The 13782-nt window shown below is 39.6% G+C and overlaps 1 protein-coding gene and 1 long non-coding RNA gene across 7 annotated transcripts in view; one reads left to right on the top strand and one right to left on the bottom strand.

Moving 5' to 3' along the window:
• The window catches only part of LOC123641373, a 33519-nt gene extending 26443 nt beyond the window's left edge, over positions 1-7076 (bottom strand). The window contains exons 1-2 of one of the 4 annotated variants that reach the window (XR_006736280.1): positions 6620-7076; positions 45-208 (exon numbers count right to left, since the gene is read on the bottom strand). This is a non-coding gene — a long non-coding RNA (uncharacterized LOC123641373). Of the gene's footprint in view, positions 1-44; positions 209-5604; positions 5735-6619 lie in introns of those variants that run through there. The other 3 variants (XR_006736281.1, XR_006736284.1, XR_006736283.1) reach the window with 3 other exon arrangements.
• A 59-nt stretch (positions 7077-7135) lies between these two features.
• The window catches only part of PLOD2 (procollagen-lysine,2-oxoglutarate 5-dioxygenase 2), an 88737-nt gene continuing 82090 nt past the window's right edge, over positions 7136-13782 (top strand). For 2 of the 3 annotated variants that reach the window (XM_045539407.1, XM_045539406.1), the window contains exon 1: positions 7136-7450. In XM_045539407.1, the coding sequence (XP_045395363.1) occupies positions 7342-7450 (109 nt within the window). In that variant the 5' untranslated portion in view covers positions 7136-7341. The remainder of the gene's footprint in view (positions 7451-13782) is intronic. The other variant, XM_045539408.1, reaches the window with a different exon arrangement.

The raw sequence follows: 13782 nt of genomic DNA, 5'->3' as shown, positions 1-13782 counted from the left end.
ATTGAAGTAAAAGATAAATTAGAGGGAAGTCATGAAATGGCTACCTTTCAATACCAGAGTGGTGTGATGTTAATGTCAAAGAAGTTTACAAAATATGATGTCTTCAGAGAGTTCACCGAACATTTCACATATACCAGTAAACGGGCTACATGATCATTATGGCAATCTTCAAAAAGGATGAAGGGGCTCCGAGCATTGTGATCTGTGCCTATAATACAGAAAATTATACCTGATGCAAACCATCCCTTTTGGAAACCTGTAATGAAAAATACTCTAAAGAAGACAGCACTTAAAATTCTGAGGTGCTGTGTTCAGACTGGGCATGGCATGGCATGCTGGCCAATGCCATGTTTTTCTCTACTGGCACACACTATAAAGTAAATTCTCCTTCCTTTCAGTTCTATTGAAAAAATATTTCCTTTAGTGTATGCCACAGAATACATTTCCCAGATTTTAGAAAAGACAGATTAAGAATAGTATTCACACTTTGGCTTATTTCTGAATAACTACTTCCCTAAGACCAAAGATGCATACTTTTCTATTATTTTACCTTATCTGTTCTTTTTATAAAATCTAGTATTAGTTATACATCTTTTTATAATATCTAATACAGTTATTGACATTTGTTTGTACTGCATAATAGATCTCTATATTTTCTCAGGCTATGTATCATTCAAGTCATCATCCTTGGAGATCTCACCAAGTGAGATCTCACTAAGTGAGAAGAAGAGCTAATAACTCACTAGATCTTTGGAGCTCAGGCTCTTTTTTCCTAAGATCTCCACAGGCAGTCTCTGAGAAATGTTTTCTTAGATTCAATACTTTTAACACAATTATTTAACTCAAAGTATTCTAGTTGAATCAAACACCAGAATCAATGTGTCATAACAAATTCTAGGGATGACCAGAGCCAGCAGACCATCAGCCACATGGCAGGGCACATAAGGAAATACCCAAGAGCAAGTGGTAAGATAGCAGAGTCAAGAGGTCTTGAGGAAGTTCGAAGGTTTAAGGAAGCTACAAAACTCCATTCTCTGGAGGCTTATGAGAAGATAAGGAGAGGGGATGGAGAACTTGTGGCCTTGGAGCCATTATGTGGCCTTCTGGATAGCATACAACCAGAGCTGACTCAGGAAGGTCCAATTCCATACTGAGCCCAGGAATTACTCATAGACTCCTTATATTCTCAATGCTTATGGAAAAAAGTGGTTCTAGATTCCAGGGGTAGGACAAGGAACCAATCAAGGTTTAATAGGAGTCTAAGGCATATACTAAGGGGTAGGACAAGGAACCAATCAAGGTTTAATAGGAGTCTAAGGCATATACTAAGAAAAAATTTATAAGGGTTATAAACATAAGATAAAGAAGTATTTATTTATGATAAAAAAGAAAGGCTAATGATTTACTAGATCTTTGGAGGTCAGGCTATTTTTTTCTAAGATCTCCAGAGGCAGTCTCTGAGAAATACTTTTTTAGTGATTGCTCCTGATTACAATCTGGCTTCTTTCCCAATCTAGTATATTGTACAACTCCCAGCCACTCCCAGCTCCCACAGGGACTCTTGCAAGTGAAGGGCACTGACATTTAAACTTTATTAGTTCCAGGGCAAATCTATCTCCAGATTCCAGAACAGATTGGCAGAACAGATTCCAGAGAAAAGAGATGGTCTTGAGAATCATATTAACAGTATTCTCCTGAAGCAGGAGAATGAGGGACTATAATGGCAGGGCTATAAAAAAATATTAAAAACTACTGTTGAACAAGAAAATGTTGTCATATATTGTGGTTCATCATCATTAGTGTCATTCTGGTGTTACTTGTGCCAACAAATATGTCATAGCATGGAACTCTGGTCAAACACATTTGCAAGACTGAATGTGAATGCCACAAATGATCGCCAACCCTGTCGGGTGACTAATGGCCTAGACAGCTCTGTCCCAAACATTTCAACTAGTCACAAAACATCTGCTAGAATCATCTTCAAAATACTTGCGTGTTCTCTGGCACTCTGCTATTCTTGTCTGCTCTTGTTACATTGAACTTGGCTGAATTTAGTTTTACTTCTGACCTCATTTTGCTAAATACAAGGGTTTCACAACTCTTATCTACCCAGGGAAGATTCCATCTAAACAGGCTAAGATGACTAAAACATATAATCAAGGTTAAAAAAATGATACTTTGGCTGAAAGTGTTGAATGAGAAGTAGGATTTATAAATAAAGTGTCCTTATCCTTTCCTGAAGACAAATAAGAAACCAAAGGAGGAAAACACTTCAGAAGATAACTCATACTCATTTCCCCTGTGATAAATAACTGTTTTTGCTGGGTGAAGAAACTTATTTTACTTATCATGTGTTAAGCAGTTCACTCTATTTTCTCATACTGATTTTGTTTAAAAGGATGTCCAACCTTGAAAAAGTGACCTGCTAAATCATTCCCGTCAAATTGCAGTTTAAAGAATTTAAAAAGAAAACTGCTGAGGTACAGGGAGTATGCTATAAATCTCTCATATATAAAGCACAGTTTTAGCTTCATGGCAACTTAATTACCCTAAAATTAAAGAGGCCATCCCTGACATCTGTAGGAGGGACTCGATTTAGACTGAAGCGTCATGGCATGACTGCTCTGCTGAATGGTGTCCTCTATGCACTCGTCTCCAGTTGATAGCTTATGTTCACTGTGGTTTCTGGTCTCATCTAAAGTTTTTATCTTAAACTTGTGTCCCCAGTGCTAAAGTCAATGACCTTCTCTCAGGTTTCCTCCTATTTCCCAAATCTCTTGCCTGTAGATATTTTCCCTGTTTGTCTGACTTTATCAGTCTCCTTTGCTGACTCCTTTTCCCTCCCTCTCCAAAAGGGTCTCCTTTCTCTGAGTTTCAGCTCTTGGTGGTTTTTCCTCCTCATCTTTTCATTAACTTCCCCTTCTCTCTCCACCCACAGTGTTATTACATGTGTTCTCAAACCTTTACTTCTTATTCACTCAACAAATATTCACTGAATAAATAGTCTCTGACTCCTTTTTCTCTCTTACACCCACATTCAAACCGTCAAATTTTGTTGACTTTACATTCAAAACCTATCTAGAAGTCAACTCTCATTTACTGCTACAAACTTGGTTAAAGCCACCATCATCTCTCTCCTGGACCACTGCATTAGCTGACAAAGTGGTCCTTAGGCTTTGTGTTTCATTTTCTCCAACTCCTTCACTTAGTCTTCATCTAACCTGGCAGCTGGATTCTGGGATCCTTTTCAAACCCTACTTCAGATTATGTCACTGCTCTGCTTATAATTATCCAAAGGACTTTTCAATTCATTCAGAGTCAAGGACAAAGTTGTTACCAGGCTTTACAGTTATCACACTGTCTGTCTGCTTGCTGGCCTCTGCCCTACTTGTTACTTCTTAGGCTTCATCTCCTACTAGTATTACCCACAGTCACTGAATGCTTGTCACCCTCTTGCCTTCTTATGACACTCCAGATGCGTTACAGCCTTAGTCTTCCCACTTCCTGTTTCTTCTACCAAGACCACAATTCTCCTATACAGTATGGCCACCTCTTTCTTTTACCACTTTCATGTCTTTGCTTAAACTATCATCTACTCAGTGAGGCCTTTCCAGGACCCCCTATTAAAGTTTCAGCATACCCCCTCCTTTTTGGTCCTTCCTAGTTACCATTACTGATTTACTTTCTCAGTATCACTTATTACCATTACCTCTTTCTTCATCTGAAAGTAAAAGCTTCATAAAGATTGAGATTATTGTTTTTTTTTCTTCACTAATATTTTTTTTTGCCAACATCTGGAATAGCACCTGAGATATAGTAGCTTGGAATCTTTTTTGAATGAACAAATGAATGAATGAATACATGCTACTACGTTCTAGTTACTTAGTATCCAACAATGAAAAAGAATTGGATCCTGCACTCAATAAACAAATTGTCAACAACAACAACAAAAACCTGTCACAAATGAGAAAGGTTTGCTTAAGGAGAGCATGGAACAGGGACACCTAACCCAGCCTGAGGTAGGGCAAGGTACTCCAGTGCCTGTAGGAAGTGGCACCTGAGCTAGGTTGAAGTTAGCCCAATGAAGGAAGCAAGAGAGTTTTGTTATCCTTTTTTAGATAGAGGGAAAACATGAACAAAGGCATTGTGGCTGAGCCGATGCTGCTTCTCTTGTTTCTCCTCAGATTTCCTTACCATTTCTGAGCATGCTACCCTGACTTCTTACAATCAAAATCTGTATCATCATTGGAGGACTGCTATACCTTTGAACCTAGCAGGCTGGAATGCCTGGGAATTAATGAGCAGCCCTTAGCCCTTATATCAATGACTGAGGGGTGTTGGGGTTATATATTGCTCAGTTCTCATGCCCCTTGGCCAGGATATTTCTCAGTGGTGTATTATACATCAATTCTGTGGGATTAAGCTCCAGTCACACTCCGTGGTAGATTTTAAAATGCATCCATTACTGGCTGTCTTCCCTTTCCTTTGTCACTTTAGCCTCACCTACCTTGTTTTCTTAAAACTCTCGACAAACTGCTGGTCATTGAATCTTGGCTCAGGGTTAGCCTCTAGAGGAACCCAAATGAAGATTGTGATTCCTACCTAAACTGTAAATAATAAAAGTGACAATGTATCTGGTCTGCTTTGGGAGATAATAAAGCAAACCAGGTTGGTTTGGTATAAAGCACAGGCGAAGTGGTTTAGTTTGATATGAAGGAATCTGAATTCTGGGTTAAGGAATTTGGATTGTTTCCAAGTTTGTTATAAAATCTGTAAGTTTGGGGATGAACTAATCAAAAGGATATCTGAGTATAATTAATCTATATCTGTGGTATATAGTGGCATTATATTGAGGGCAGGGAAATGCCACAGGATGGGTGACCAGTTAGGAGGACACAGTTAAAACTGTACCATTAGGGTATATCCAGGAGTGCCTTAGTTGGTGAGGTGGCAGTATGAATGCAAAGGAATTGATGGAGAGAAAATGTGAAGGGAAAATATGACAGGATTTGGAGTCTAGCTCTGTGAGTTGGCAGGTAGGGGGGTGCAGGAAGAGGGAAGGTAAAAAAATGTCTGAGGCCATAGGCGTTAGAGAGCAGTAGTAGTATCATTAAAGGAGATGAGGAAGCTATGAGTGGGATCTGGATTTGCTGAGTTAAAGACATGTTGAATTTGTGCCAGTGGAACATTCAAGTAGAAGTGTTTAGCAGACATCTGGAAATATAAGAAGCAAGGAAGGATTTGGTTTCAGAATTGGGGCTTTTTCAGCCTGGCTATAGAAGTGTCTGGCTATTTTAAAGATCCTAAAGAAACACTTGCTTTATACAAGCCTTACAGTTCTGATGTTGTGACTCTAACAGAAAAGGAGGAATAACATAGTAATCTGCAATTATTGGCAGACCTTGCAGTTTAAACACACATAAAGGTGATGCGGAGAGGCCGTACCTGTGTATGGAGGCAAGAGAAGGCGTGGGAGGGCAGAAAGCCAGGTTCTAAACATGCAAGTTCTTGAAGATACTGGAGATGGAGGGATGCAAGAAGTTCAAAAGTTTGGTAGAGACAGGTTTGGAAATTTGGAGTTTGATATTTAGCCAAAAGACTAACCATTCCTAGCAGAGTCGTTGGACTCTGAGGATTGATGCTGTTTGCTTTCTGCCTAGCGTTATGAAGCTGGGCTTGTCACACGTGGAAGGATGTTATTAAAGAATCCATCTCTTAGCTTTTTCTTCTTCAGACTAAATAAACCTTATTTCATTTTTCACACAGGTCATACTTTCCATTTCTTTAATTATTTGTTACTCTTCCCTGAACTTTCTCCAATTTTCCTCTTCTCTTAAAAAAACTGAGACAAAACCTTCAAAACACAGTAATAACTGGCTTAGTTTGGGACACAGGAAATGATTCTTTTTCTAAAATGTCACAGCCTAGGCAATATTTCTTTGCAGGTTTTCCACCTGTTTTTAATGCTTCCATAGTGCTCATCTTATCTTAACATCATGGTAATTTTAGACAGTATGTAATCATACTGGAACATATCTTTTCCAACAATTTGTTTTTTTTAAATTTCAAAGACTCAGAGTTAAAATGAGTGTTGGCTCTGATCTATTTCTTTTTTTTCCATTTTATGAGGATGTTAGGTAAAAGATTCCAGAATGCTACCAGTCTGATTCTCTTTCTCCCATAAGACAGCTCACGTCATGAAATGCATGAGGCAAAATTGCCAAGCTTTCTCCTAATTTGTGCTTCTGCCCCTGCTCATTCCAACAGATTAAATCCTGGGCCAGCTAAACTGTGAGAATGAAGAAAAAAAAAAAGGAATTTACTTAGACATTAGCAAAACTAGAAGCAGTGGGGGACCTGCCAAAGAACCAAGAGATCCCTCTGACTACATCTTCGGGAGTAATTTTCCATGTGGACTGGAGGAAGATCTTGTAAAGCACAGTCCCAGATTACACACTCTGGGCTCCGACTCCGCAGGATTTACAAGGCTCATTACTGGAAAGAGTCTAAGGCTCTCCTGGCACAAGCGGTGGCGGAAGAAATGTTCACTGGACAATAAAAAACTTTCGATTTACAGAGTAAAACAAAAACATGGCCCTTCTTTTACAGGGTGATGAACCTGAATTAATGGAAGGCGATCCATTTCCACGGCTCAGAGGCTGACGAGGTCCCTTCCAGCCAAGGTCGCTGAGGAACTGCCGTCCCTCCTGCCTGGGGCGCGGGGTGTATCCAAGTCCAGGGAAGGACAAATTATCACCCTCTGAGGCTGCCGTGGAAGCTTCTGGTGCTGAAGCAGCAGAGGGGAACCGACAGGGCAGCACCGCCTCCCGCCAGACTCCCGGCGGCCGCTCCTCCCTCTCCCAGGCCCACTCCCGCTCCCACACCTCAGCGCACGCCTCCTTGTTCCAGCCAGAAGCGCTGCGTGAGTCTCTACACGTAGCCGCAGACGGCTCCTTAAATAGTGTCCGAGTTGAGCAAACAATCCAGACGTGGGGCCCGGGAAGGCGAGCGGAGGCGACCGCCCCGGCGCACGCAGCGGCGGCGGGTCAGACGGCGGCCAATAGCCAGGGCGCGGCCCGCCCCGTCGCCTCCCCCTCGGGGAGCCTATAAGTCGCCCGCGGCGCCCGGGGCGCTGGCCGCTCCGCGCCTCCGCCGTCTGCCTGCCCCGCCGCTCGCCGCGCCTCCCGAGCTGCCGCCCACGGCGACCGCGTCGTGCCCGCTCGCTCCGGCCCGCTCGCGCCAGCCCCGGGCGGCCCGGGGCATTCAGCGCTCTCGCGAGAAGTGCGCCGCTGCGGGGCAGTGGGGGCGCCGGGGCGGGCGCGGGCCCTCGACGGGCCGAAGATGGGGTGGTGCAAGGTGATAACTCTTTTGCTGCTACTGGCGCTCGTCCTCCACCCCTGGAGTCCCTGCCTAGGAACGGACTCGCAGAAGCCCTCTGGCATCCCCACAGGTGAGCAGCCCCGCGGTCCGCCGCTGTTCCGCGAGGCTCGGCTGGGTGGGCAGTTCATTCATCCGCCAGCCCTGGGCGCGGGGCTTGCCAGGTGAGTAGGAGGGGGCCGGGCCCTCCTCCCCAGGACGCCCGGGTCTTCCCCAGCGTTGCCGTCTGTCGGCGGTGCTGCTCCGAGGGGACGCGTGGGAGCAGCCGCCCTCCTGGGCTCCTGGAGTTCTCCGTGTTCTGAGCGCCCCCGAAATTCCCTTCAGAGCAAGTTGGGGTTTCCTTTTGGTCTTGCAGGTCACGGGGCACCACCAACACCTTTCCTACAACTTTTCCTTGTTTTTTCTTTGTGGGAGTTGGCAGGGATTTGTCCGTGATGGATGAGGCAGTACTCTGTCTGTGACCTAAACACGGGGCTCAGTGTACTTTTTGATTGATGGTGACACATTCCTTCCAGCACCCCAGGAAGCAGCCGGTAACACTTACCTCTTGCCAAAACCAACGCTCAAAAACTTAGTTGTTTTCAGTAAGGCTGCCTGGCTACCCAATATCTCCAGGCGGCAGCTTTCCTCCTTTGGGATTTGGAGGGGAAGCTGTGGACACACAGCTTCTCCCCTTATTACCCGTTTCTTAAGCCTGGTGCTGTTTCTTGTTTTCAGAAGCTGGAACTGCAGCAAATAGTCTAGTCAAGTTCATGTAAAACAAAACTTTTTACATTTAGCCAGATCAAAGAGAGTCTCACCACATTTGTCTAAGCATACTTTGCTACCATTTGACACACATGAGAAATCCTTGGAGATTTCCACTTTTGTGCTCAACTCTCTGAAACTGGATCTTGAATTTAAATAACCTTTCCTGATGTATCGTTTTTTTTAAGATCATTTGGGTACCTTCCCCTCCCCCTTTGGTAAGTTAATAGGGTGTTTTTCTGCTTGAATTTAACTTAAGCCTAACAACAGAAATTCCTATTTCAGGGTTATATTCAGAAGGTGACATTTGGTGTAGAGTCCAGATAATCCATGAAGCAATGGTTTTGTCTTCATTTTTAAGTGTGTCAGAAAACTTCAGCTGTCTACACTGCCCATCTTTCTACATTCTTGCCAAACAGAACAGTGCTTGCTTTGTTAGCTTGAGTAACTTCAGCATTCAGATGGATTTCTGTGTTACAGGATGCTTTTCTTTATGGCAGGTATTTGTGATGATTTGAAAACAAATTTCTGAGCCCGTGTGATTCCTCTAAATTTGAACTAAACTTTTTCATAGTTTTAAAGTATTTATTTTAGTGTAATATTTAGAAAATAGACAAGGAAACGCCTTCAGCAAACTTGGAAAAGGAGACATTAAAAAAAAAAAAACACAACAAACCTTCCCCAGAAAAATGTCAGTCTTTGTGAAACACCAAAAGATACTTTTATTGGGAAATAAAATAACCTCTAAGGGGCTTGTTATATTTAGAGGGGCCTTTTTAGCCTTTGTATATTTTATTCAATTTCATTACCAACACCCCTTAGTTTTGATAGAAGCCATCCCCTTTGTAGAGGCCTTCCTTTCTCACTCTGGCTTTTAAATTTCATAGAACTGGATGGTAAAATTTTAATTGATTGTAACTTCTGAGAAAGGGAATTTCAGATATGAATGTTTTCATCAGAAAAAGAACACATAAAATTCACTGTTGAAAAGTGGGCATGGAGAATTCAGTTATGGCCTAAATGTGGGAAAATACTAATTTGTAATAGGTGGAGCCAGCAGCAGCCAGTTTAATTACAAACTTCTGTGTAGGTAGATGTTCTTATAGGTTATGCAATAAGCTAATAAATATTGAAGGTACACTGCTTGATAATATGACCAGAATCATGGACTGTGGTCTGTTTTGTCCCTTTAATATTACAACTGAAAATTACTAAATGGAAATGTATTAATCTATATAAATATCAAACTCTTTTTAAGGAGTCTATGTTGTCTAGTTTAATAGGAGGTCTTTAAGAAGAGTGCTTATCATCTCTAACCCTTTATGTTTGCCATTATGTCTCAGCTAGCCAGGAAGAAGGGGATTAGATCAGAATTTTTTGGCCCTATTGACATTTTGAGCCAGATGCTCTTTGCTGTTGGGGGCTATCCTGTGCATTGTAGGATGTTTAGCAGTATCCTTGGCCTGTGTGCACTAGATGCCGGTAATACTCCCTTCCTTATATAAGAACAAAAAATGGCCAAACGTCCTCAGAGGAACAAAATTGCCCAGGGTTGAGAATCCACTGGATTAGACAAATCTATGTGTATCTGAGACAATGTGGCATTATGGTGTTACTGGAATGATAATAGCAAATCTTTCTTGAAAACAAATATTTATAGTGATTTTCCTTTTTTTCCTCTGTAATAGAGAATGTGCTGTTTGAATCCCATTCATCAATTTTTGGAATATAGTTTTTCCTAGCTTTGGTGCTTTGTTGAACTGAGTTGAAAAACTGCTTTTTGTTACATTTGCTGAGAGTTCTGTGTTCTGTGTTGATTCCTTTTTGGTTTGCACTTTATTCTTAGCATGGAAAGAATCTAAATAAGATTTTGGTTAAAAATAACCATTTTCTCATAGAATCGTTTATAGAAATGGTACCTGAAAATTATATCCTTATGGGACCTTTCACAGGTAGAATCCTCTTAATCAATATCAAAAAATCATGTTCATACCCTGATTTATCTTTTGTGTACTTTCTGCATTCTAGATGGGAGAAGGAGGGGGATGTATTCCAGCCAAGTCTTTGCAATTAAATCTGCAGATCTCGACCAAAACTTGTGTGTTTTCTGAAGCACCTTGACTATTCTATGATCTAAATTGGGCAGAAACCAAGTTTTGGGCAAAAACAAAGGAAATGTTTCAGATGTTTCTGTCAAGACTGGTATTTTTCAACCATATTCATTTATAAACTCTTTAATTTACTGTGGTACATTAAAGGAGGCAAGGAAAGGTTTGTTCCTATCTACTGATGCAAACTAGCAATTTACCAGGCAGAGAGGGAAAGAGCAAGGTCCTGGAGAAACCGCTGGAAGGAAGAGAGAGGGGCTTGTCCTCTGTGCACTTTCTGTGCTCTGGAGTCCCACAGGGAATGATGTATCATCCTTAAACAGATATGCATTTTATATCATACAATGAAAAGAGACATATGAAACAACTGAGAATGTGAGGTTAAGAAATGAAAATTACATTGAGCCAGCCTTTTCTATCCATCACACAGGAGAAAGTAGTTTTAAAAATAAACTCTAATCATAGCAAATGTGAAGATGGGAACTCTCAAATTGTTAGAAGCACAATGTGTTTAAAGAACAATTTAGTAATGTTTAGAAGAATTGAGAATTTATGCTATATTATACAATCCTAGATATGTATGTGAATAGTACTCTCAAATTTCTGTGTTTTCCTGTTTTGTTTTTTTTTTTTAAATCCTATTCATTGTTTAAATCTAGCTCCAAGGAAATTCTTCCCTTTACCATCTTTTGTTTGGTTCTTTTTCTTTTTAACTTCTTAATATAGTTTGTTTATATAAGTCATACTTGCGTTGTATTGTAGGTGTTTACGTTTAATAAATTATAAATTATTTAAAGTGAAAAACTGAGTGTTACTCGTTTTTGTGCTTTTCATTGTCTACCCTGTTCTTTTGCCACAAAGAGATTCTCAGTTTTTGTTTGTTGAGTCTTTGGCCTACTCTGAGAATTATGAAAAATAGTATACAGTTAATGAGATTGTTTATTGCTCTGTTTCCCAAGATTTTAGCTAAATCCGCTGAAGGTTCATTTCTCTAACTGGGGACTCATACACTACCTTGACCTAGCAACTTACGAGGAAACGTCAAGCAAGGCCTTGTTTCTGAACTGTAGTTGGCAACTCTTTTCCACAGGTTATACTTCCACCTCTACCTGCCTTACTCAGTATAAAGTGGCACCTTCACTATTACTTTCAAGTCACTGGGTACCATAATCCTTATAAAAATATGTGGTGAAATGAAGTTTTGTACGTAACTTACAGAAGCTCACATAGCTGGAAAGCAGTAGAAGAGAGGCTTGTGCCCTTTCTTCAGGCTGTTTTCCTTGTCTTTCCTGACCTCATAATTACTCTTTTGGACTTTTGGGAGCTATGAGAAGGAAACAGAGACTGGGTATCAGTGACTTAGAGAAGCAAAAGAAATGCTTTACAAAAGGGAGAAGCACATAATTTGTAGGTTTATGTAAACGGAGAGGAAAGGAATAGGCACAGGCTGAAGGAAAACTGGGTCCTAGGCCAACGTGGCAAACTATGGCCCGTGCATGAAATACAGCAGGGCAGAAACAGTTACCTGTTTTTGTATGGTCTGTGAACTAGCAATGATTTTTACATTTTTAAATGGCTGAAAAATATCAAAAGAGAAATATGTGACGTGAAAAGTATATGAAATTAAAGTTATATTGACTTATAGCCAAATTTTGTTTACATATTGTCTGTGGCTTGCTACAAGCAAGAGGTAAGTGGTTATGTAAGGCCAGTGAAGTCTAAAGTAGTTACTGTCTGGCTCTGTACAGAAAATCTTTGCCTTAGGAGATGACACTCTCAGTTAAGCTGTGGCTCATGCAGATCTGCTGCTCTGTTGGAAAGAGCTGGATTCTGGACAGTAGCAGCTGGCTCTGGGCATCTCAGAGACCTGTTTTTCATTTTAGACTTTGCTAGTGATTCCGATGGTGTTTTTAATTCAAACATAGAGCTTCTCTGTTACATCTTTTTAAACATGGCATTTGAAACTAACTAGACATGTTTTTTGGTGTAAATAGTGTTCTCATGTTTAAAAATGAATAAAGCACTCTGATGGCTAGTTGGAAAGGAGATACATATTTCATCTTTACAGCCTGAGTGTATTCTAGAAATTTGTTCTAAAAACTTGGTTATGAATATGTGGCTTAGTTACTGGGAGAAAATGATTATCACATTTATCGATGAATATTTTTATTTTTCTTTAATCATTGCTATAAATTAGGCTAAACTGAGAAATGGGTAGCTTTTAAAGTGACAAATATTCTTTTTCATTTACGTTTTACTAGTTTGCATTCACTGTGGAGTTCTTGCCTCACTAAACAAAACTGAACTAATTTTCAAAGCAATTGAGATTGTAGTTAGCCAAGAAATAATTATCCAGAGTGGTAGAATTATAGACATTCTGCTATTATTTTTTGTCATTATTTTGTTTACTACCTTAAGTCCTATATGCTGCAATCTGAAGATTGTGTGGCAGTACAGAATTGATTACCACCCTACTAACTGTGTCACAAAGATGCTTCTTCAAAAGATACTGTTTATAATATAAAAATATAGTAACTTCAAATAAGTTTTCATGTTTCTCAGGATAACTTTACTTAAAAAAAAGTTCAAAGAGCAGAGGTATGTTATTTTTATATACAAAGGAAAGATTTCCATTACATATTTCCTTTTGTATGTTAAAAGATGAAATCTAGTTATATAAATAATTTTAAGTTTTTTAAGATACAAATATCCTTATTAAAAAAAAGTAATTTAGGTTTATACATTTACATATTTAGTTACTGATTGACTCTTGCATTTTTTTCAGGCCTAGATTGTTTCAGTAACACATTGTTACATTTTTAGGAAAATAGTAATTTTTTAATTTCCATAGAAATATGGCTATATCCTTACCTTAAATTTATTTCTTTAAGAAGATGTGATTAAGTAAGAAAATGCTTAATTTCTTAGTGTGAAAATATACTTCATGTTTACAATTTCCTTTTTGCTATATGAAATTTGGTTTAAAGTTTAGTTTGTATAGGTTTATAATTAAATTCTATCATCTAACTTGGGAGAAATCCTTAAATAGTAAGTGGAAAATCTTCGCTTTTCATTTCAAAAGCAGTCAGTGCTTAAATGTTTTCTTTCACTGTTCTTTTTGAATGTTTCTCTTCTCACAGGAGAGTATCAGGTTCTGTGCAAGTTTTGAGTAATGGGGACACTCCTCAGGCATTATCAAGACAGAGTGACAGGGTCTGCTACAATAGGGTATTTTTTTCTTCTTGGCTGAGGGTTCGTATTTCTGAAGAACAACTGTATTTATAATCAAACTCTTCACTCAAAATTAAAAAATAACCCACATTTTAAATTTGAAATACAATTCAAAGAACATGATTATTACTGTAGATATACTCTAAAACATTTAATATAAATAAGAGTTTTGGTGAACATATAGCTAAAATGAAGGCTAAATGAGGAAGATGGTCAAGAAAAATGTTTCTAACAAACACGAGTGAGTTTTTAAAATGGGCTATGGTTAAAATTAAATCTCATATGTTACACTGTTTATTGATTTTAGTATTGCCTGCAT

This window comes from Lemur catta, chromosome 1 (genome assembly GCF_020740605.2).
Source record: "Lemur catta isolate mLemCat1 chromosome 1, mLemCat1.pri, whole genome shotgun sequence".
In the NCBI taxonomy this organism is placed as follows: Eukaryota; Metazoa; Chordata; class Mammalia; order Primates; family Lemuridae; genus Lemur; species Lemur catta.
This window is presented reverse-complemented; position numbering and strand designations above follow the sequence as displayed.